The sequence below is a fragment of the Synchiropus splendidus genome, chromosome 11 (genome assembly GCF_027744825.2).
Source record: "Synchiropus splendidus isolate RoL2022-P1 chromosome 11, RoL_Sspl_1.0, whole genome shotgun sequence".
Lineage (NCBI taxonomy): Eukaryota > Metazoa > Chordata > Actinopteri > Syngnathiformes > Callionymidae > Synchiropus > Synchiropus splendidus.
The window spans coordinates 16,872,762-16,898,209 of NC_071344.1; the positions used below are offsets into that span (position 1 = coordinate 16,872,762).

At 41.1% G+C, this 25,448-nt stretch overlaps 1 protein-coding gene across 2 annotated transcripts; it reads left to right on the forward strand.

The window, feature by feature from the left end:
• Positions 1–884: 884 nt before the first annotated feature.
• Positions 885–24,427, forward strand: glrbb (glycine receptor, beta b). Of its 2 annotated transcripts, none has more exons than XM_053879555.1 (10): positions 885–1,149; positions 5,807–5,945; positions 9,015–9,121; positions 10,095–10,162; positions 14,134–14,360; positions 15,153–15,235; positions 15,626–15,766; positions 17,103–17,255; positions 19,641–19,933; positions 23,074–24,427. In XM_053879555.1, the coding sequence occupies exons 2-10, from the start codon at positions 5,824–5,826 to the stop codon at positions 23,368–23,370; spliced, it is 1,491 nt and encodes a 496-aa protein (XP_053735530.1). In that variant the 5' UTR covers positions 885–1,149; positions 5,807–5,823; the 3' UTR covers positions 23,371–24,427. The 2 variants fall into 2 exon arrangements, with proteins under 2 accessions (XP_053735530.1, XP_053735531.1); XM_053879556.1 differs by lacking the exon at positions 23,074–24,427 and adding an exon at positions 19,203–19,287 and having other exon boundaries at positions 19,641–19,775.
• Positions 24,428–25,448: the final 1,021 nt, after the last annotated feature.

A 25,448-nucleotide genomic window follows, 5' to 3' on the forward strand; every position in this document is an offset into this window, starting at 1 on the left:
CCGCCCAAGTTGTTCCGCATGAAGTGATGGATTCAAGTGTAGGGGACGGGAACGGTGCTGCCGATGATGAAACGTCCACTTTGCTTTTCATGTCGTTTGATTCCATTATGAAAGAAATATGAAAACAATGTAACTCAATTCAGTCAGTTCGGTGGTGCCACAGAGACAAGCATGTCAAAGGTCAGCTCTACTTCTTTACAATCACCAGACAAATCCTACACAACACTATGTTGTCAACAGACAACACTGTCGCAGACACACCTGGCATAATAGTACACAATGGACAAAAGCCTTTTGCATTGTGAAAGCAAGTTGTTTTTACAGTTGGATACTGATTTATAGGTGTGTTTGACCCCACTTCCCACATCCTACAGCTTCACTCTTTCTCATGCCTCCTTCAAACTTACTACGAAGCTCTCGCCTTCCTATCAACACAAATCACGACATTGTTAGCGACTAAAAATGAGATCCTTAAGACAATGTTTAATTCTCAAATTTAAAAATCTATTTTTAAATCTATTTACTTGATATCCCTTTTATGTTAAGTCAGAAAACGAGTCCAATAAACAGTAAATTTCCACAGAAAGAGACCGGGATGCAAGTGAATTGACTCTGCCTCATAAATATCAGTCCAGTTTATTCTTTATGATGCCTAATAGACGCGGCCCGTTCATCTACCTCTGAACGCCACACACTCACAGTCATAAATAGTGATGCGTTTACGTCCGTCACGTGAATGAGAGCGCATCCCTCATTCTTCCTCCCCCGCTCCGCTCCATCTGTGTGACGTCACAACATGTGAAGGCGGGCAGGCGGCGTCTGTCCGCGCGCGCCTCTGCGAGCTGGAGCGGAGCGCGTGCGGCTGCCGCTACTGCGCATGTTACATGACAGGTACACGCCAGCCTCCATCTTGGGCTTCCGAGAGCGCAGGCGAAAGGGCAGTTTATTTAACATAAATGAATATATTTCAAAAACCAGGAGGAGAATAGGTTAAGGAGAAATAAATTGGCACGGTGCCGAGATGTAACTTTTATCTTTTTTTCTGAAGCAGCGAGCAGAGAGAAGGATGGGAGAGACAGACAGCAGCTGGTCTGGAAGCTTCTGATCGTTTCAGCCGCTTTTTAATCGTGTTTTAACCCAAGCCGAACGGTAAGTCAGCTTCTTTGTCTTGTGCGGTTTTTAAAAAAATAGCGTGTTGTTATTTACGCGTGAGCATGAGTGGAAGATAAATGGTCCTACACATCTGCCTGCTTCTCTCGCATCCCCCCATGTCATGGTGGTCGACGTGAGCTGATGTTGTTTTCTTCCAGCGGTGCTCCACTCCGACGCCTGTCGCCGACACTTTCTTTGCCTCTTTCTGGAAATACAGCCAAAGGAAGCGTGCAGCCACAGGTTGTGAAGGTCCATGATCGAGGACTTGTTTTGTTTGGGGGCAAATATCAATGTTATGATCAGACAAGAGGCCATTTTAGTTAATATGGGTCAATACTGCAGCCTATCGTGTCGTATTTATCATTAAAAATGACATGAAACCAGCATTTTGGATCATATAAATCCTGACTGAAATAATAGAAACAAGCAACTGAACATTTTATTTAATAGTTATCATCTATTTAATGGGGATGCAGCTTATCCCAACTACATAGGGTGAGGGGTGATGACACCCTGGACGGGATGACAATCGATAGACACACACACACTCAGACAATTTTTGAGTGGTAAAGACTAAAGACCAGGCCCGGGGGCCGGACATGACCTGCCAAGGTAGTTAATGTGGTGTTTAATGTCTAAATGGAGTTACACTGCAGCATGTTGATGTCATGACCCACAAGGATCTCAGTGGATCTCAATGCCAGCGAACTCCCAGAAGCTTCCAGAAATAAAACAAAATTACACTGAGTGAATGGAATTTGTTGCAAGATGGAAACTGGATGCATATTTGCATCTCACGGAGAGACAGAGCACTTCTTCTGTGTATTTTACTGTATTCTCACACACTACCCTTGTTGAGTGCCCGCAACACAAACCACTGCATACAATATAAATAAATTAATGTGCCTCTTCTTTAACTCACCCCCTCGGCTGAGACACACCAACATAACCCTGACCCCCCGACATGTAAGTTTTAACCTATTTTTGTCAAAATAGTCTTAATCCCTGCTTAAAGTCCACAATATGAGCTTTACAAGCTTTAACCTATGACAAGCTGTCGCGTCCCTGGCTGTTGACCGTCCACTTCTGTGCATTAGACTGAGCTTTTACCTATGTGTGTTATGGTTCGGCTGGAGCACCACTTCTATTTAAGAACACTGATTTGTATTATTATTCCTATAAGTCAGTATGATAGCAATAATATGACCATCTTGCATAAGATTTGATTTTGACCTACTTGTGACTAATGATGAGGAGTCATTTGATTTACTTTGGTGTATGTATGTTTTCTGAAGTTCAGGAATGACAACTTCATTCAAAGAATACAGAGCAGATTAGTGGTGTGTGATGTACTTCACTTTTTTCAACAGCTTGTATAATTCCTGTCCCATTTGTTTGCCCCTTGTGGCAGCTGACAGCATCCATTCGGTAAAATTTTGTTCCACCCAGGACTATGCTAAGTAGTATTGCTGCCCTTATCCACAAAGCACGCAGGTACTATAAGGTGTTTGGGCTGAGAGCCAGCTGAGGACTGAATGAGATGCTGTAACCGTTGCAGTTTGTGATGAGAACCTATTGTCAAATGTAATTACAGTCATTAAGTGATGCTTAGGGGTGGAGTCAAGCTAGTGGAGTCTTGGCATCATGCCCTACCCTGGATTTTTGTATTTTAAGGCATATTTAGGGGAGTCTCAACAAATGCTACCCAGGAGTCCATGTCTTGATCAATTCCTTTGCCCATGCCTATAAGAGAACACAAACCAAATCCTCATCCTCATCAACACAAGCAAATTTAGTGAGATGAGATGGGTGTGTGTCTGACAGAGATTTGTACTGTAAAGATTGACTCTAATGTCCTTTTAAATGTAAACAGATGAGCTCACAACAAGCTTAACTTGAGTGATGTGTCCATTTATAAGTCTGGCAGTCATGTTCTGTAAATACTGGCAATGAATCCTTTACTGTCCTTGGAAGTTATGTGGGCAAAGCAGAAATGCTGACAGACTATAGACCCACGGGGCAGAGCGTGTTATCCTGCTTGAGTCACTGTCAGCCATTGCACGAGAAAGCTTCTGCAGCTTTCACATTGCCAACAGGAAAACAATGAGCAGGACACATTTCTTCACTGGTGGCAAAGAGTTTGACTCTGGCAAGGTCAGATTTGCTCAACGACGCTTTGTGCCACCGTGAGTATCATCCCAGTGGCCTTAAATGTAAATGGCTGATATTCCACGGTTTAAGTTCCACTGACAGTTCTAAGACGTTAAAACTACTGTATAATAGTGATACTGTTTCATTTTAGCTGACATCCGCAGCTCAGACAGATTGTTTACTAGAGAGAAGACCATCATGCTGGATGACAAATGTCGTGCCAGAATCCCAAGGGTGTGCAATATTGCTCACTGAGGTTGAGAAGTGAGTCATGGGAGAGGAAAGGGGTACAGACACAAATACAGATGGAAAGGAGAGAAACAGGATGAATTAAGGAGAGAAGTGCAAAGCTTGTTAACAACAGTGCTCATGATGTGGCATCCTGATTTAACAGCTTTTGCATCAACGATGGCCACTAACCCTTGGATGGCAAACCTCTCCCTGAAGGCAATATTGTCAGGGTTCTCTTCAGTACCAAAGTTCCCAGTTAACTCTGGACCCTGGGAAATTCCCAGCATCAGAGCAGTCGTCAGCTATCTTTGTCTAAACGTAGTTCTAGTGTGTAGATTAGTGTTATGAATGAGGCCAAAGCTACCTGAGATCAGAGCATATGGAGACCAAGCCCAAGACCAAGTTAACTGGGGACAGATGATGTGAATGTATAGATTGTCTCAATTTTTCTCATGTTCGTGCTTCATCACACCTCTTGAACTTCAGTTTTAGGCAAACCTTCGCTGTGCCGAATAGTTAAGTATCACAATGTTATGCAGGATTTCTTGAAACCTAAGGTCCACAAGACAAGATTATTATTGTACTTAAGGAAGCATCACAGGTTTGCCTAGTTTAAACTGAGGTAGTATGACACCATTTAGCTGAGTCACACAAAATAAATAAGCTATAGTTTATTTGATATCTTTAATGTTGCTTGTGTGGGCTGGAGAATGATATTTATTTGCCCTATTATTTTCTTGGTTCCACCAACCTAGTATTTTTTTAAGTTGACACATGCTCACTGGAAAATGAGGCACCTTCATTGTGCATCTTTTAAAAAGGTCTGAAAGAAACAATCTGCTTGTGTAGTCTGATGTACATTTGTCAGTGGTGACATTTGTATTGGAGTTCTCCCTGCCAACTCAGGGCACCACCAGGCAACTACTCATGCTGCTGGAAATGTGTTGATCAATGAAATGATGTTAACTTGGACAAAGCAAGGTGTTCTCATGAAGACAAAAGATGCTGAACCGAGCAGTAGAAACAATTTCCACTTTTCTCAATGATGATCAATGTGCGGGCGGAAAGTAGACAGCGAGTTACTGAGCCAAGACGGAAAGTGAGATAGGAAGAGAGAGAGTCTCTGTCTAGACAATAAACTACTTCGCTTTATATAATCTCTTGCTGGCAGGGTGCTGGCGTAGGTGTCGGTCTCAGGGTCCCTGAACAATGAGAGGGCAACTCCTCTCTTGATAGTCGGCAGGTCACAGAGGTATAGTCTGCCATGTGATTAATGGCCCCCATCAGAGAATGCAAATGCAGCCACGTGCAAGCAGGATGCATTTGTGTGGTTCCCTGTGTAGTTTGTATGATCAGTAAAAATACATTTCTTTCAGCAGAAAATCTGCATTGAAAGCATTGAGAAAATTGGGACCTAAATCTTGATTTGTTAAGATCTAGGGCTGCAAAGGTTAGTCGACAAAGTCGACTATAAAATAAGTTGTGGATGGGTTCATGAGTCGTGATGTCTTCCTTATCGTAGCGCACTTCGCAATAAGTGGAGAATTGAATTCAAAAGTATTGGAACGTTTCACCAAGGACCCATCAATGTTATACTATTATACTATTTTTCATTTTTTTCTATGAAACAGTCTTTTATTATTTCAAGTCAAGTGCAGAACTGGAAGTGTTCACTGTGCAGTCATTCTTCTGTTGTATAGGTTATAAATGTGACCAAGAATGACATGAATGGCTTGAACAAGAGGTTTGATTAACACTGACATGCTATTGAATGGTACTTAAACCTTCTAGAACATGGATGGAACGACGCCTAGGTCGGTCTTTAGTGTCAGGACAAATCACATACTTGGATCGCCATTATACTCCACCATGAAGGTGTCGCACTTAATTCAGGCGGCGTGCTCTAAGCAGAAGGTCATTTCAGGTTAAATTAATTTCAGCCGTCCACTGGAGGTCACATTCTCCTCCATCGTCTGGAATGGCCCCATTGATTGGATTTATGTTTGAACTTGCTCTACAGGATTGAACCTTGTCAGTGTGATTTATTTACATTTTGGACGTTCACCTCGTGTGACGTGACTTCAGACGGGACGGGGAGCACCATTCACTGCGGGAAGATTTACTCATTACTGTGTTGTGTCTGTGTGGAAAAGAAGTCCATTTTGCACAACACAAGGAGAGAAAAGATGTAATTTGTGGGGAAATTATGCTGCGCCGCTTCAAAACACAACTGTTATTTTTATAAACCCTGTTTTTTTTTTTCTTCCTACAGGCTCAGCTGACACCAAAATGGGCATTAAGAGGTTTGCTGTCTTCCTCCTGGTCCTCTGTCTTTGTCTAGAGGCAGCGACTGCCAAAGAAAAAGGCACAAAGAAGGGAAAAAAGAAAGGGAAGCAGGTTTATTGTCCATCGTAAGTACAGCTCTGAAGGCCTCCGTGCCGCTAAACAGACTTGACAGTGTTACCATTGTGATACCTGGGGGATGTGATGAATTAATTACAAGTTCCGTAAAGAGCATTGCCCACAATTAAACATACTGACTACAAGAAATGGGTTGTCACTTCAAATTCCCCTTCTTCAGACAACTATTGCTTTCAGTTTTGATGACATCTTAGAAGACTTGAATTGAAATGGTAGCCTAATCTGTGCTGCCTTTGGTTTGGTTTCATGAAAACCTGTCTGTGGACCAAAATAAAGCACCTTCCAATTGTTACTATGCGGTAACACAGTTACGCAAGAGAAATGGCTATCGTTATCATATCAAGTGACATTTATCACACGGCTGAGAGCCCAAATGAGAGCACAAATCTGCTGACCCCACACAATTGTGAGTTAAAAACTTGCATTGGGATGCTCATGTTAGAGCCTTTGATGTTGAACAGCATATTCATTTACAGTAATGATGGTTTGTGGTTGACAGTTAAAGGCCACTGAATTTGAATTATTTTCCTTTTTTTGCTCTTCTCCATTTTTTGCAAGAATACTTTTTGTGTTTTTATTTTTCTTTTATTTTAATATTGATGAGAAATTTGATGAAAAAGTCATGTAGCTTGAAGTGAGCACCAAATAATGTCGGCAGCTGACATTAATGATGACAGCTATGACAAGTCATCTGAATATCTGCTCTTCAGCATCTAATTTTTAAAAGGGTACATTGTTGAGGATTTAAAAACAGAACTGGTATATTCACAGTCCATATTGTGTCACTTTTCTCCACTGATGAGACTGTGGATCAGACATACCAGAGACGCTACTTGTTTATATTGTCAGCTGTACTCATGTTCAAGTTAAGAATATATGAATCTGTATGCATGTGTGACATCTGCCCCTGTATTCATTAACCTGAAAAGATAATGAAAATGGACTCACCCATTAATAATGTGGATTTTGGCTCAATGACTTCATGAACCGAAAATAACTTTGGCAGCTATCGGACTTGTGATTTGATGCCATATCAGCCATCTCCAGTCTGGATTGGGCAAAATGGTGATATAGAAGGAAGAAATCTGTCAGTTGTCTGTTTATGCTTCTGAAAACCACAAGCCATGGAATTAATGTAAAGGAGCCCAAAAAACTGTTTACCTTGCGACCGTTGCTTACCTCTTTAAAGGCAACAATAATGCAAAAATAGCTTAATTCAAATTTGGGACAAACATCAAAAGACTTAACCAAACAGGGAGATTACACATACGATCATCAAATTGGATGAGCAGGCAGAGCCAGACGATGTGTGTCAGCATCGAAACACATTTTTCTGGTACAATAATATGGATTGACATGTCCTGACATGTCTGTAGCAGATTTGTGAAGTGAAACTTGCAAAGCTGTGCTGACTTCCTCCTTAAATGGTAACAAATGTCCTGACAATGAAACTTGAAAATGAAAAGGAGAACGCGTTTGAAGTGCTCTTGGTATTGGCAAGTGTAAGCTGGATGACATATTTTCTGTTAAGCGCACCAGATGCCTTTGTGGATCAAGGGAACCACTTGGTTCCAGTTTAGCTGTTGTGCTCGAGGTTGTCAGAACACTGCTGACAGACAAGAAAAAAAAGCAGGTTTATGGATGGGAATTATGTGTTTGGCTTTGATCATAGCGACCGCAGAACGTACACACTGTGAAACATTCCTGTGGTGCCTTGAACTCATCCTCTAATGCATGATAACGTTGAAATAATGATATGTAGAGTGCTCTGAGGAGGGACATTCTTTTGGAAGGAGATTTCTTTGCCACCCACAGGAGACTATTACTGTTTCATCTTTCTCCCCTGCCAGAATTTTTTTCCCCATTTCTTGACTTGTGTCATTGTTTTTATCATCATGAAACTTTTGGAAATGAAATCTCTGTGGCTTGCAGGGATATTTGGCAGATTCAAAACAGCTTTTGTCGTCAGAAATAGCACACTCAAACAAAAGCCAGTTCTTTTATCACAATTTCTGAAATAGTTTAGTTTGAACACATTTGATTCTAAATATTTGTGAACGATCACAGATCCCACCGTTTGGCTCAGAGCTAGGATAAACTCTGATAGTTTCATAGAAGCGCCGACAGGAAAGCTTAGTTGGTGATCAGAAGCTGGAGCTGTTGATGAATGGAATCTTAGCTTGCAGCTCATGTTAGTTGTCTGAGGAAAAGTTTGATAACTTGAGAAGAAAAACATTTTTTTAATTGTATATAGATAACACCAGGATGCATAGTGTGAGAAGAGTAACACAGTACATTCATAACACATCATAATGGATATGAAAGGTGATTTTTTTGTAATGATTTACGGTTTGCCCTCACCCTCACAAGTAAGAAATATAATCCTTTTTTTATCCTTTAGCCTGGACAGCAACCGTCTGCAGTTGTATCCCTCTGCAGCTTTCCAGGCAATGTTTAAATTATTAGACTGTAAAATGCTAGTAATTAAACCTGAATGCTTTGGTTGAGCAACAGTAGAGCCTGTTTCTATGGCAACTGCCTCTCAAGGCTTATGGTTACATCAGTCCAGTCAGAGAAATCCAAGACAACTGCTGTGCACAGTGAACCTGGGAGATCATCGCAATGGATGATTCAACAAGAGGAAGTATGATTACGTGCAATAAATGATGAAAATGATTATCATTACTATTGACGCACATCTCCTATTTGTATGTGTCTCTTCAAGTATTTATGTCAGGGATAGACCTTTGTATAGACACACACAGTGGTGAAACAACAAAACATGCTTTTTTATCTGCATGACAAATTGAGTCTTCTCTCTTATCAGTGAATCATGCAGAACACGCCAACACTGCATATCTGCAGTCCATCTTCACCTGGGGGTCCAATTTTGTAATAATCATTTAATGTCAAACGAGTAATACTTAAGGTGAAAGTGTAATCAAAGCGTGGGCAGAGCCAAAATGGAAGTGCTGTGCCTGTGCCAGAAATATGACCGGCTAATGTAGTGGTGCCAACTGCTCACTCTCTCTTTCCCTTTCTGGCTTTTTCATTTGCAGACAGCTGTCATCTGAGGATCTGGCCCGAGTCCCCGCCAACTCAACCAGTAACATCTTGAACAGGTTACTGATCAGCTACGATCCCAGAATAAGGCCCAACTTCAAAGGCGAGTCAACTTCTCCCTTGATCTGTTATCCAAATATAAAGTGCATTTTTAGATCAGGAATTGACTGAAAAGTTATTGCCTTGAACATGTATTCGTATAAATGTATTTTTTCTTGTCCTGGCACTTGAATTATCGTCTAGCATCTACTTTGTCAGTATTCATGGAACAAGAACAAAAAAACAGTGTGCTCCTATTGATACTGCTATATTTTGAGCCCTTCAAAAGTTATTTCACCATAATTACAAGAGTCATTTATACACCATAATAGGCGATATAATTCACCATATACCACGAGTGAGTAACCTCTACAATATACAGTAAAGGAAACCTGAATGTTGTGAGGCATTACTGTATTATTATAGCCAACTATTAAATTAAAAAATGCTGCTTGTGGTGAGAGTGAATTAAGTGTTTCACATTACCATTTAAATCCCTGTCATTCCAACACGTTAACTGTGAGCGTCACACTGCGGGGCGCCTTCATTCTCTGTCGAAAGAGCTGTCAAGCTGACATGCGTCATCCGTCTCTGACTGATTTCCTGATTGATGGTCCTACGAGCCTTCAGGTGGATCCTCTGAACGGTTCCTTTCTCTGCTCTTGGCAGCAGAAATGGTATCTGTGTTCGATGTGTCAGCAGCTGCAACATCTGCTCTTGGTTGTCAGGGTGGGCTGAAAATTCCCCCATCGCGTCATGGTCTCCCAAATTACTCACCAAAAATGCGCCTTCAGCATTATTTTCAACAATTGCAGTTAGCTGCATTGCAGTGATTTTTTTTAAACCAAATATATCGCCTGTTTAATTTACAAATTATTATGTATGAAACAAACAAAAACCATTTAAACAGATGGCACTGTGCAAATTACCTCAAAAAGAACCCAGTGAAATTGGTGACAGTGCAATTTCTGTCAGTGCTGGTCTAACAAGTGTGGAAGTCACTCACTATGATCTCTGCTTCCACTCTCCCAATCCAGGCATTCCTGTGGAGGATCGAGTGAACATCTTCATCAACAGCTTTGGCTCCATCCAGGAAACTACAATGGTGAGCATTCACTTGTTCATCTCCACTACATTGGTGATCAATAGCTCAGCCAACCAGGGGCAGTGGACTGGGTCCAAAAAAAGTGCTTTATCTTTCGTTCTTGGAAGAAGTGGTGAGCGTGTTTTCTCAACAGCATCAAACCACTTAGCAGTGAGTCATCATGGAGACGCTGTGGTTTTCATGCCTCATTTATCTGATGGCTTAATTGCTGATAAAGAAAGTGCAGTTTGAATGCTAATGAGTGGATTAAACTCAAGGACAGATTTGTGTCGGGTCCAGAGCCAGGTGGAGACTTTATTGGGAGCGTTCCTGAAGGTTTCCAATAAGCTTGTTTTAATGGTGTGTTTCAGTAAAGCTGCTGTGAGAAGTCAATGAATATGCTCCGACTGTCTCGGTTTAGAGCAAATTCAGTTGTAATCATGATCTAAATTCATGTGAAAGGTGTCTAAACAGATTAATTACTCATCATCATCATCAGCTATATTGTCGTTATATCATTGCAAAGTTACCTTTATGGACTTGTGATTAATTTAAAAAAGTTCAGATGTTTACATTCATATTTGATCCCTTTTCGTTTTTAATGAAACACGATTATTTAAATAGTCATATTGAGCAAATTCACAATTCATTATTTTTCTCATGTTATTTCTTATTCAATCATTATTTTACTTTTTATTTCATGCACTTAATTAGATTAATATATACATTCTAGTTAAAATCTTCAGTATTTATATAATTGTTACTTTTCCTATTACATTGTCATAATTTGAATTATATTAAATTTGCTTTTTACAACTTTTTATTGGTAATGTATTTTTCTTTACTCATATACTTGTCATATAAGTCATGACTGGATGTGAACATGAAACTCAGTGATGATCTGTTTTAATACTGCAATGATATCGCAGCAAATGTGATGTTATTATGTACCCAGAAGTTGTACCCTATCCAGCAACCTAATGCATCCTCTTTCATGGGTCAAATATTTTATATTCAGCAGTCCATTATTGAGGCATACTGTTTTTAAAATAGTCATTTTGACTTTTGGTTGAAGACTGACTGAACTGAAGAGTTCACATGATCCATTTAAATCAAAAATATTGATCTGCATTGGCTCATTGCACGTCACTTTGAGGAAAGTGATTCATTTCATGTCCATCTTATTGAAATATCTTGTGTGGAAGTGACACTTGTTGGGCCCAGATGAGGTGAAAAGAAACATTTAATGTCCCATTGAGAAGACAAATGTGTTATGTGGACTGGAAGGAAGATGTGAAGGCCAGGGAGAAGGAAAATAGAGAAAAGAAGATGAAGCAGGAAAGTCCTTGGGAGTGCAGAGAAGGCAAAGTGAGAGACAGATAAAATGAGATTAGACTCCCCCTGATGGAGACTTCTGTCTACTTTAGCTCCTTTCCACCCAGTGAAAGTACCTAAATCCGAATAAGAAATCAAAGACAGCTGCTCACCTCTCCCCGTTCAATCTATCACCCGGCTGGATATCTGATCTCCAGACACCATCTCATCATTTACACCTCCCTCAGCAGTACACCACATCTCATTCGCTGTAGTTAGCACTTCTCCACATTGCAAGATAATCTTCATGAGCAAGAATGATAATTTGATGTTGCATTTGAAATAAAAGGAGGCATTTGCTATTTACTGACTCTCACTTTGAGATTTTGTCTGTGATAGTCGTAAGCCATCAGTATCGAACGCAGGTCTGGCAGCTTGGTGCGGAGCCGAAGTGAGAAGATTTATATCCGTGTCTGGTTTTTAAAAGGCTTTATCAGACACAGAATAGACTGGACGGGTTGAACATTACTGTGTTAAATTAAGTCATCTAGGAATAATAATGCGCGCTCCAAAATAAGATAGAAACAAGTTCTCCATTGTTTAAATAACAAAGAAAGGCCTGGGAATCAAGCACTTCCTGGTATTTGGCTCAAAATAAGAACTGCTCAAGTCCTTCGTGAATTAAAACACCCAAACATCCAAGTAGTTTATACTTAAAATATGCAGCATTTGCAGAATACAAAGCTCTTTCATGTGGTTTGGCCTGACGTTGCTTCCAAATATCTCATGCTTGATTTATTAACATCCCAAGTAAGGTTTACTTTGTCACATGTGCTCTTGTATATTTGGTTAGTTTTGGAGTAATGCATGAAGAATAATGGAAAAATGTCAAACTCCATACGTGAACAAAAGACCTCAAATTTGCTTTTTGTGTCCCCAAATACTTTCTACCACAAGAATTTAGATGGAAAACAGATGGCAAGAACCAAACGAATTGTTGATCTGAAGGAATTAAAGTTGCTGGTGAAAGGATTGGGGACGTGGTCAACGTCTTGCAAGTTTGGCACATGCGAGAAGTATTGCGAACAAGTTTGGTGTTTGAATGAAGAGTTTCGATGTTGTGTAGGAATGCTCCAAACGCCATCCACTTCTGGACCAGAGGTGGGAAATGAGATTTCCTTGACTGTATATATATATATATATATATATATATATATATATATATATATATATATATATATATATATATATATATATATATATATATATATATATATATATATATATATATATATATATATATATATATGTATATGTATATATACAGATGGAGGACACATTGTCTCCGTTAAGTTGTTGCTAAGCTTTCCTCATTCATACTAAGAGCTGCCTCATGCTTTGAGTACCAGTGGGCAACGAACACCATGGTGCAAGGATGGTTGCTCAAATAAGGAATTACAGCGCTGCAAAAGACCAAGAGTCAAATGCAAGCAAACCAAGGCGAGGAAGCAGAGGAGTGTGGATGTGAGATAAATGGAGATCCATAAATAGATGGGGTAGAACGTCTCTCAGCTGTTGGTAAATAATTGAAGCACCGGAAACCAGAGAAAGACGTGATTAAACCATAATGGTGGATCGAGGAGCTGACTGGTCAAGAAATATCCACTCAGGACGCATCAGACTGATGGCTAGAAGAGAGGCGCAAATGAAAGCAATTCAGGAACTGCGCCTGTGGACCTGGCAGTGCTGTGTTTGAGGCACCAAAGGGAGCTCAGCTGTAGATCTTGCAACGAAAAAAGCAATGATATGGTTCCTGTGTCTGAAATGTCTACCATGTCACTGTGTTTCTGAATGATGTGGGACGTGCTAAGGAGGGGATGAGGAGAGAAAAAACATATGTACAAGAAATAAGTGGCTTAGCTTGTTAGAAAAACAATAATTACAGTTAAATATTAATCACGACTACAAGGGCCACAAAGCTTGTCTTTTTTAGTCATACTTACCATGCAACTACTTCAGTCTATAAAAGTCACACATTATAAAATACCTATTGCTGTTCCAGCAAATGTCATAAGAGCGAAATAAAAAGTGAATCACCTCACAATGAAGGGTTCATAATTATTTTAATGCTCCTTCAGTAGAATCTTGGCATTTATCTTGTCCACTATTTCTGGCTGCTCTGTCGTGATTCATTCAAGGGCTAAATGGATGAGTTCTTCTTTTAAAAACTGCTGTTGGCAAGCTTACACACACACACACACACACACACACACACACACACACTTACACAGCTGGTATTTTCCAGCTTTGTTTGACAACGCATCTCCGCACTCAACTGGAGCGTTTCTTAGTAACACCTGGTCCCCGATCAGCTTGATGTAGCCATCAAAAATGATTGAAAAAAATGAATTGAAATCGTGACTGGTTCGGGACTGAAGTTTAAAGCCATTATTCTGTACACATTGTGCAGCAATTGACAATGTTTATGCTGGAATATTGTCAATTATTACACAAAACAGTCAATTCGCTTGGTCAGTTGACTTTTTTTTTTTCTTTAAAGGTTGAAGTTTAACTTTTCTGTTGTTTTGACAAGAGATAACTGTGGCCGTATCTAGAACATGTTTCCAATAAATCAACTTTTTTATTGTTTTAAAAGTGTCTGTGTTTGGTCATGACAGGATTATAGGGTCAACATTTTCCTGCGACAGCGCTGGAATGATCCACGCCTAAAGCTGCCCCAAGATTTCAAGTCTGATTCTCTGACAGTCGACCCAAAGATGTTTAAATGTCTGTGGAAACCCGATCTATTTTTCGCAAACGAAAAAAGTGCCAACTTCCACGACGTCACACAAGAGAATATTCTGCTTTTCATTTTTCGAAATGGGGATGTCCTCATCAGTATGAGGTAAGCAAGTCAAAGAAGCCTCTCTCCTTGATGTTTTTGAGAAGTACACTGTGGACAAGTGGCGTCACAACTTGGACGGCCTTCTGAAGTGTAACCTGTGCTTTTATTTGTAGTTTAGAGCCACATTTAATCACATCCCTTCATAAAGTATCTTAAAAGTGGCAAGGTCTGCGTTCAGACCTAGTTAAAAATCCTCAATATCAGTAATGAAACAACCTATAAAAGGCAGAAGAACATCTAACAAGAGGAAGAATGAAAATTCGAACATCATGTTACCAGAGGCCGAGTGAAAATATGTGAGAAGGAGCTAATCTGAAAAATATCTGAGTTGTAAATTGGTAGAAAAGACACTCCGAAAGTTCTCAATAGATGTGGTGTGCTGGACGATAAGAAACCAATATTCATGGAGTGGACACGAAACACCTGCCACCTGTCTCCTTGTCTTTTTATTCATGCATGCGGACTGTCGCTGGCTGCGTCACTTTTTACTCCACAACTTTTTATAGAAACATTACCCACAAATGTTGCTGTGAATAAAGTAACTGGTGTCCGCCCACTGCTTGTGTAAAGCGCTCACTACAGTAGGCCCTATATGGAGGTTGGCTTGTTGAAATGTTGGCACATTTTTAACCAAAGGGTTAATACTTCAATCGCAATCAATTGGAAATAGACAACTGGCAGAGACACAGTAATCCAGCAAATCACCTTAAAAGAAGCAGCAAGACTCAGGAAAAACTGACAAAAATAGCGCAAAGCAGCTGGTAATGTGTTTCTGATTTCTCGCCCTGCCAGGTTGTCCATCACCTTGTCTTGTCCCTTGGACCTGACGCTCTTCCCCATGGACACGCAGAGGTGCAAAATGCAACTTGAAAGCTGTGAGTTGGTTTGGTGCAGAATCCATTTTTGTTTGTTGTGTCCATCTAGATAAATCGTTGTGAAGGTTAATGCCATGCTTGTTTTATCATCTTATATAAATGGTGAGCTGTTGGAGGTGTGTTATAAATCATATGAAATTGGTTTTGTGAAAGTCAGCGAAGATGTTGACGCTGCAGGTAATTGAGCGTCACCATGTTTATCACGTCTTGTTTACAGAGCACTTTATTGCTAACAGAACTATTAAGTCTTAATGGACTTGAACCATTTACCTCCGGCTTGAATTACTGCCCCTCTCTGCTCCTTTATTCCTCTCCTCCTATTATCATGATATATTAATTCACTTACGTATGTGTGATATAGCATAGTTGAGAGTTTCCCTTTTTGTTCAGTCGGATATACCACAGACGACCTGCAGTTCATGTGGCAGACTGGAGACCCAGTGCAGATGGACGCCATCGCTCTTCCTCAGTTCGACATCAGACAGGAAGATATTGATTATGGGAACTGCACCAAATTCTACTCAGGAACAGGTATGGCTGTCGAAATATGTCGTAAATATGACGTAATTACATTACAATGTATTGGAGGAGGTGCTTTATTTTATTGTAAAAGTGCCAATTAATATTTAAAATATAATTGAATTTCATAATTAATTACATGTTGCATTAAAGCAATTTAAGATGCGAGCTGTTTATTTACGTATCGAGGAAAGTAACATTTGCTTTCATTTGGATCACATTACCAAGCAATTTTTTTATTCTCACAGTTCACTGATTCAAAATAGTTTCTCCTTTAAGCGTTAATTCAATGCTCAAGATGACTGACAAAAACACACTGCTTTGTGTCACTTCATTTGTCACTTGATGCAAAATGTGTCTTTTTTAATCTTACTGTTGCATGAATTACGAAAGATGCTTAATTTACCATGGAATACTTCATTGAATGATTCAGTTACTATTTTGGACAGTATTGGATATAGAAATGTATTCACTGGATCTAGCACTTTTTAAACATTTCTATTCAAATCTAATCAAGCAAACAGATGGCAGTGTGCTCACTGATAAAAGGCTTCAGAATGATAAGAACATGCTGTCCCTATCGTCCTCGCCTGCTGTTAATGAATCAGCTTCCCAACTGGTTTCCATGACTACCTCCGAGGTCCGTGAAACAAATAAATAGATTCCATCATCCAGATATTCCCAGCACTTTGATAGACCGCTCTGACATAGTTAAATATCATCTCAACTTCCCGCTGCACACGGGAAGCTATAGGCGCTGATGGGAAGTGTACATTACATACCTGTTTCATTTGGACTTTCGGAGTCGATAAGATTTAAAGCGCATTTATTTGGTGGGAGACTTTGAGATCAATAATCTTTTCTAGACTGAAAACAGTGAAATGTGTTTTCAGTTGACCTTTTCTGCCTCCATTACTTTACTCCAATTTCTACAGTGAAGTCATTAAAGTGCCATTTTCCGCCTGCTCCACGATTGAACTGTGTATAAGTCGTGCTTGGCACAATCAACAGATAAACACCAGGAATACAGGTCTGCTTGACTGCTGACTTCCACCTCAGGACTGTATCAGCCTCTGTCACGAAACTGTGAAAACATGTATTATGTTAATTTGAATAAGTTCCTTAAAGAATGAAATTCACTCAACAATACTATAGTAATGGCGAGTGGGCTACATTTGTACCACCACTACCACTGTACCCATTCACACACATTCATAGAGGCCGCTCATGGGATGGCACAGGATTCGAACCCTCCAATTATTGTATGACTCCTCATTTGTGGTTGAAATGTATTTAATACATTTGTGGCAAAAGATAGTATTTTTCAATATCTCTCTTTAATTTGAAGGGTACTACACTTGTGTGGAGGTCATTTTCACCCTCCGGAGACAGGTGGGCTTCTACATGATGGGTGTTTACGCCCCAACCTTGCTCATCGTGGTCCTCTCCTGGCTGTCCTTCTGGATCAACCCTGACGCCAGCGCTGCCAGAGTCCCGTTAGGTATGGCGTCATCTCTGAGCCGTCCCAAATGGTCTTGATTTTGTGGGTTCTTTGCTGCTAGTTTGCTCAGTGGCTGGTTGGATGTGGCTTAATCTGATGATGAATGACACTGGGGAAATTGGGTGTGAAGAACTGAAACCCTGAAACTCTCTGGGGGTTTGTTGGTTCTGAAGGATCACTGACAATCATCACAACCATGACATCATCAATCATCGTGACAGCATGAAGGACTGCATCAACCAAGCATGAGGCTCATGTCCAAATCTGTCGTCCGTGTGATAAATCATAAAGTAGGAATGGAATTGACACCTGCGACCCACTTCAGCGTCGAATCGCCTCGTGTGAGGTTATTAATCATGAAGATTTAAAAAGAGAGTCAAGCAGATGCATTTTAGTGTAAAGAGGATTAATGCAAGATATATTAAATATCACATATATTCTATTAATAGCCGAATGCACAGACCATTACAACTAATTTCCACAATAATATCTCATGATAAATGTCATAAACATAATTTATGACATTTTTCCATCAGATGCCAAATCACTCTGAAGGATCAGTGAGGATGAGGCGGTGAGAACACTTGAGTTCAAGCAGTTGGGATCAGTCATACAGAGTGATAGACGGAGTGTAAAAGAGGCAAAGTGTGGAGTACTGCCGGGGTGGCACAGGTGGGTCGGGAGTGACCTGTGACAGAAGAGTGGCAGCAAGAGTGGAAGACAAGCTCTGTAGGACAGTAGTGTGACATGCCATGATATATGGGTTACAGACAGGAAGCAGAGTTTGAAGTGGAACAGTCGAGCTCTGGTTTTCATTTTTAGCGACTGGGAAGTATGAGATTGGAACATCAGAGACACTGCTCGTGGAGAATTTTGAAAGTATAGTTATGGTTAGTTACGAGTCAATGGTTTACACGCATGGAAGGAACATACAGTGTTGATGAAGTATTTCAGAAAGACACCTGTGAGCCTCATCTATTTATGAAAAGATAACAGGAGGAGTAGAGGTGTGACCAAGGAAAGTGGCACCCTCGTGGCAACCACTTTATGGGAAAGAGAGACAACAGAAAAAGATGCCAAATCAAACAATGAGCATGATATGAAATGAAATTTGAATCATTATAATACGTGTTGCGCATGATGGTGCATTCTTGGCACTGAACCTCCTAGACAGATACAACATTAGGATGGTCACAGTGTTGTGTCCCTCCGCTGCCAGGAAGCACATGAGAGGCAGTCCAAGCATCAGTTCCAGTGAGAACGCTTGTTGCCAAAAGGAAATATTTCAAGGCAAATTCATCCACCAGACACCTGATCAAAATTATCCACATTGGAGTAGTTAACATTGAGGTGAGCTGCGCAGCATCACAGGAAATGTTGTGCCTCTAAAACCCCAAAACACATGCAGCCAATCCTAAAAGGAGATCCAGATGTGCTGCTTCAGTGTCAGACTGAGACAATGTGAAAGTAATCTCAGTCGGAACAAAATATAGATTAGATCACACAATACTTAGCACCTTTTGTCATTCGTTAGAGATTCTGGCGTCATTTTCTCCCTTGTTGTGTCTTTAATCATAATAATCTGATTGCTTTTGTATTTCTCTTCTCTCTCTTTCTCTTCTCTGTGACACTTAAACTACAAAGCAAAATCGAAGCTCTACTGTTCACACTGTTGCTAGTAAATCAAGTGTCAGTCGTCATTAAATTTGTCAGCAGATGTGTGAGCGAACAAGACCAGGAAGCTCACTCAGGCATGTGTTTGCTGTAGATATGTCCACTTCACTTGCTGCATTTTCTCCCACCTTCCACCGCGACATGTCTGTCACCGACCACTCACCGTATCGCACGGTCACCTACCCGTGCGTGTGCTGGCCTGCATGGATAAGATAATCATTGGTATCCCGCTCCTGTCGTCCACCAACTTCTCTCCCTCCATCCTCCCTCCAGTTGTTTATCACCTCCTCCATCCCATCATCACTCCAAGTCTTTTTGGAAGCCTCCTCTGACTCTTCTCTAAATGGGATCAGTCCAGGTCAGTTAACACCGGCCTCTCATTTCTCATTTACTGTGTGTGGGCATGTGTGTGAGAGCTGTCTGTGGTTGATGTTTAATGCCACTTCCTTGCACATAAACTCAAGTATCGCTGTGTTTTTATGTAATATTTAGTGGAGCAAATTGCTGTAGAATTAAGTTGAAGCCTTGTTGAGCTGGAACCTGTAATGAAAGTATTACACAAAAAACAAAAACAACTAGCTATTCTGAAATTGAAACAACATATGTTCATCGTGATCAACTGTCAGACTAAAACATCAAGGACTTGAAATGGCCTTTTGAAGGTTTGGCTCCTCTGCAGACAGACAAGGTCACTCCTCTTTCTCCTCGCAGGCATCCTGTCCGTGCTGTCTCTCTCATCCGAGTGCACCTCTTTAGCGTCCGAGCTTCCTAAAGTGTCCTACGTGAAGGCCATCGACATCTGGCTCATCGCCTGCCTGCTGTTCGGCTTCGCCTCACTGGTGGAGTACGCTGTGGTCCAAGTGATGCTCAACAGCCCAAAGCGCATCGAGGCGGAGAAGGCCAAGATCGCGTCCAAGGAGAAGGCGGCGGGGAAGATCCCGGCTGCCAGGAACAACACGGTCAACGGGACCGGAGGGACGCCTCTGCATGTCAGCACGCTGCATGTCAGTATCTCTCGTTCTATAACTTCTTCAAAGTTTCTACTTCAAGGTTGAACTTGTCACTTGGAATTACCGGCCTTGAGAGAGCAGGCCCTTTTGGTTAGTTAAGTTAAGTAACTCTGTGAGCTAAGCTGTAACTTCAAACCTGGTCTCCATTCTGAGCAACGCAGGCCCACCGGTGGCTCTGCTCTCCACTCAAATCAGAGGGACTTACACCCATATGTGTGACCTTGAGACTCCATGAGTCTTCCTCATATCCTGTTTAACTTGAAGACAGGTCTGAATTACTCGGACACCTTGAGATCACGAAAGCTATTCCTGCAGTCTCACCTTGGCAACCATCAGTCTAACTTGCTGCTCCTCAAATATTGAGTTGCCGTCCCCAGCAAGATTGATTTGTGTCTTGTTTATTCATTAATGAGAATATTTTTGTGAACTATCTGCTGTCCCCTGTAAGTGCCACACTTTAACTAGTGTCACCTAAAGTTGTATTTTCAGTGGGCATGCTGCGGCTTTTTCCAACAATCAAGCAACAATTACCCGTTCAAGATCATTTGATTTGGTAGTGCTTAAAGTTTTACTCATCCTCTCAACATGCACTTATTTTTTTGGAGTGAGAATGAGAGTGTGTTGTGGCTCTCCAGATGAGGGTGCTGCAGCTCCCGGTCCCTGAACACAAGCCCCTGAAGTTGTCTCTCATCTAAATGCTAAACAGTTTACAGGGACCCGCAGATGTGCACACAGGTCTGTCACACGCGTGTCACTCATGCATGTCGAATGAACTCTGCAATTGTTGAGCCTAATTGAAATTAATTTCGCCCCGAGTCAGCTTTGGACGAGGGTTTGAGAGGATTACCTGATTCCACTGAGCTTAAATTGGTTTTCATGTCGAATCCAAATCAAAATAATGACGCTTTAATGAGCTAAATGACTTCAGTGAGCATCCGTCGTCTGATTAGATCGCGTTCCTTCAGGGGAGATGATGAAAACCCGATTTTGGACGACGCCGGCGCAGCCCTCGTGCGCTCTGCGTTTTAATCACCGCTGTGAAAACGGAGGGGGCATCACAGGATGCCAGCGGAGATTAGACGCCATTCTCCAGCTCAAAGTGAATGTAATTTTAGAATTAGTCGTTGTCTCCCTGTTTTTCCTCTGGTAGTTTGGATTCATCAGCGGGATTTCGGTACAGACTTCAGGATCAAACGCCTCCTTTGAAAGTCCTCATTCAGCCATCGTGTCCCACGGCCTTGTTTAAATTCAGCTCTCATCTCAGCTGAAACCAATCTGCCACTTGGACGTGACATAAGAGACGTCTCGTATACACTTTCTAGATGTCAAGCAGCACTTTGGAAGAGGTGGAAGACTTGAGCTGTCTCTTTCGATTAAGGAGGCTGGATCATCATTTGTTGCACTTTCCGGATGTTTCAGACTCATTAAAAGTGAAACATGACAGATGCAGTGTTTTAGGGAGCTGTTAAGATCAGACCTCTAGTAATTGGGCTGCTACGGATGTCAGGATTATGTAATTAGCCCAAAAAGAAGAGTGTTTCCTGAAGGGAAGTGTCAGAACCTGTTTTTTAAACAGTGTTCCTCTGCTTGATTACAGCCGTTTGACCTTCTTGTGATTCCCCGACCAGAACAGCGTGTACTGTTGAACACTGAGGGGAGTCCTGTTTTCAGATTCCTACCCTTGTTAACTGGACATGTATGTCCATGTCGGACAAGTATGTTGATGTTGAAGTGAGAGCTAAATGTGTGTCAAATCCCACAAGTCTCATCTGCACTTGTTTATGTCAGTGAAGAGGAGAACAGTTTGAAGACCCAGAATTGTCTCCCCTATTGTCGATTACATATGGCACTGTTGCACGTTGAATGCTGAATGTTCAACTTGCTGTGGTGATCGTTCAATTGCTGCTCACCCTCTTTAGGAATTCTGAATTTCTTTCTGTACTTGTGATACTGACACAGAGTAGAGTCGACAGTTAATCTGAATCAGCTGTGACGACTAGGTGTTACGCCAAACAAAATCTTCGACATGATTCACAGTTTGAAAGCCTCGGTTCAGTACATTTGTGATACGACTAGGGACACTTTTTTTTTTTTTTTTGTTCCTGTCAGGCGGTCAACCATCTGTCAGAATGAGAACAGACCCTGTTGGTAAGATGGTACCAACTAATGGGATTTCTGTATTATAAATAATATTTATATTTATATATTTATTAAATATTTATAAATAAAGCAAGAGTGATTAAAATGGGGGACTTGCATTGCCTCTTAAAGCTTGTCAAAGGTACGCCCGGCATAGAGTCTTCAATTGTTAATAGCTATGTCATCGGAACATAGGTGCAGGCTTCACAAAACTACTGAAGGTGTATTTCCTGTCTGCACCTCAGTGAACAGTCACTAGGTTTTTGTTTTTTGTTGTGTTTGTTGTTGTGGTTGCTGTGTGGTAAGACACATGAAAGCAATGTGTTCCGCATCAACTCCATCAGCCCACGACCTGACTGGACCAAAGGTGACAGAGCGAAACAGCTTCGTATAAGTTTGTTTATTGTTGCTCTCCTAGTGCCACCCACTAACACCAGGCTTTTAATCCAGGCGGAATAGTGAATTTTGGTGTCTTTTGAGGAAAGAGAGACAGTTTCATGTGGTGTCTGTGGAAGTTGTATTTCTTCATAGATGCCAGGATGCCTGATGTTTAAGAGATGACGTCACCTGACTCTAATGCGCTGCTGAAAGTGTATAAAATATTGTGCCTCTCCAAACCGAGTCAGAAAATAGTTCCTTCATGGTTCCCAGAGGAGGATCTCAAAGAAACAGGGATGAGGATTTTGGGCATTTAAGGACAGTGATTTCGTCACTGCCATCCTCTCACACTGTAAGCCTAATTAATTCAGATTCATCCTGAAAATGTTTTCAGTGCCGGATAAACAGGCCGCCTCTATCCTGCTGCAGTCAGGCAAATTTAAAACCACTTTGGTCCACTTTCAGTGCCACAGGGGCTGCCGGCAGCACTTCCAGAGTAAATCTAACCGGCGTGACAGTGTGTCAGATAAATCTGTTTTTTTTTTGTTTTTTTTTTCGTTTTTTCTTTTGGGATGAAGTGTTGCAGAGGGTAATCATGGATTGTGTTGCTCTCTCAGGTGGCAGAGACTCGCTGTAAGAAGGTCTGCACCTCTAAATCCGACCTACGGACCAACGATTTCAGCATCGTGGGCTCACTCCCGCGGGACTTTGAGCTGTCGAACTTTGACTGCTACGGGAAACCCATCGAAACCGGCGGGCCGCTCGGAAAATCCCAGGCAAAGAACCACAAGAAGCCGCCTCCTCCCAAACCGGTGATCCCCTCCGCTGCCAAGAGAATCGACCTCTACTCCCGAGCTCTCTTCCCGTTCTCCTTCCTCTTCTTCAACGTCATCTACTGGTCTATCTACTTGTGATCGAAACTGTTGTGTCTCTTCACACGCTCTTCATTTCCACCAGTGCTTTATCAACCAAACTAAAAAAGAAATGAATTTATTTAGAAATGATATACTCTGTATGACTGTATTTAACTCAACATGAAATACTTGTGTATTAATAATTCCTTAATTTGCATTCACATTGTTGAAAATTTGAGACAGTTCAATGAAAGAGCATTTGTAAATATTTCTACAACCATGTGGGAATCTTCTGCCCAGTTTTATTTCATGATGTTGCTTTGCAATAAGTCATTTGTCCTGAGGTCATCATCATTGGTTCATGATGCTGTTTGAAGAAAATGTTAACTACGAAATTCTCCTAAATATGACCATTCATGTCTGGCACTTATACCTTTAAATTGTTCATGTGGCAGCAATAACATCACCAAAAAAATCATCATAATATCGGTTAGTATTGACATTTATCAGCATATAATTACTATAAATTACTATAGTAATTTTGAATGGTTTAAAGGGTTAAAAAATGAATGAAATCATCCTATATTTCTAGAACAGTAATTAATCCCTAACCATTTTTATTTATTACTTATTTTGCAGGGAAGCTAATATTGAAAAATAAAAAATGAAACTAATAGTTGTGGAAGGAAAAATCTATAAAATAATTGTGTCTCTTAAAAGGTTTTACAATAGTGCAGTAATGAAAGAAAACAGAAATATAAGGAAATAAATACAGTCAGTCACCTCATAAGTGATGACTTATTGCAAAGTAGCTAATCAAAAGCGAACATTGTAATTACATAGCATGTTCAACAGAAGGCATGTACATGGAGATAAAAAGCATTCTATATATATATATATGAAAAAATGTATATCAGATTTTATGATGGTTTGCCTCTTGAGAAGAATATCCTAAGATGGGTTTGTGAATCTCCCTCTTCTTGTCCAGATGTGACACTGCCACCCTCCAGCAACTGTAACGTTTTACACTCCTACCTGGGTCACCATTGAGCCGTGGCCGTGTGTTTGTGACATTTACAAGGAAATATTAAAATATGACTTTTCACCGAACGCCATTCTCAGCGTGCGTCCTTGTGGTGAAATCAAATGTCTGTATAAAAGTCTCTTCTTCTCGTCTCCAGGATGTCACATGACAAAGCAGATGCTTCCTCACTCTTCATCCACCCAAACTGGTCATCTATTATTCATACAAACCTGCCGGGGAAAAGTGACCCCTGACCGTCAGCGTGGCAGGGTTCGTATGAAATCTGTCTCAGGTTTAATGATGCGAGACAAAGGGTGACCTCATGTTACGACAACAGGGTCAATTTAATTACGCCACAACTGGAGCTGCGCTGTAACGACAGATGGAGGTAGCCACTGATGACCAGGCAACCTTTCCCCTGACCACTTCAATCAGCTGTGAGTGAAGAAGCACAAGAGGTGACCCGTCTTCCCTCCCTCATGAGTGGCTCATCTAGTTTCTCTTTCAATTGCTTATTCTTAGGTTTATATTCATCACATGAAAGGAAGCAGTTGCAGGTCATAGAAACCAAAAATACAGGGACTTTTTTGGTCAGTTCACCCAGACCACATCCCGGCTGTGATCCTGCTCTGCTTCAGAGTTTTGCATTTTAATTCGGGAATGAATAGAAGAATCCAGTGTGAAGGACACTCAAATGCTGTTGACCATCATTTAACAATGTTTTGCCAAGACATTCCAGATAAAACTGATGCTTTACAGTATCTGCCTCTCCCCAACACTTGGAATTTCTGGAATTCACAGCTGGGTTTCCAATTAAATAAAGTCCACTTGGTGACCAAACGTTGCCCTATTAGACAAGACAAATCTGGATCTTCTGTCTCACCAGCTGGAAATGCAAAGATCGTCTGTAGTCTGGCTGTGTTCTTGTAAAGGACATGGATGAGAGCTAGGATTCTCACTCTGTATGTGTGGTCCCCAGAGGTTGTGCAAGAAAGAGCAGAGTGGGGGTCGGGCGTTTTGCCAAATCCGAGAGCGACAGCTGCGTTTCTACAGTCGCCTGGCGCGATTCCCGCCTGCTGACCCTGCTAAATATACTCTTTCTCTCAGGAACTTG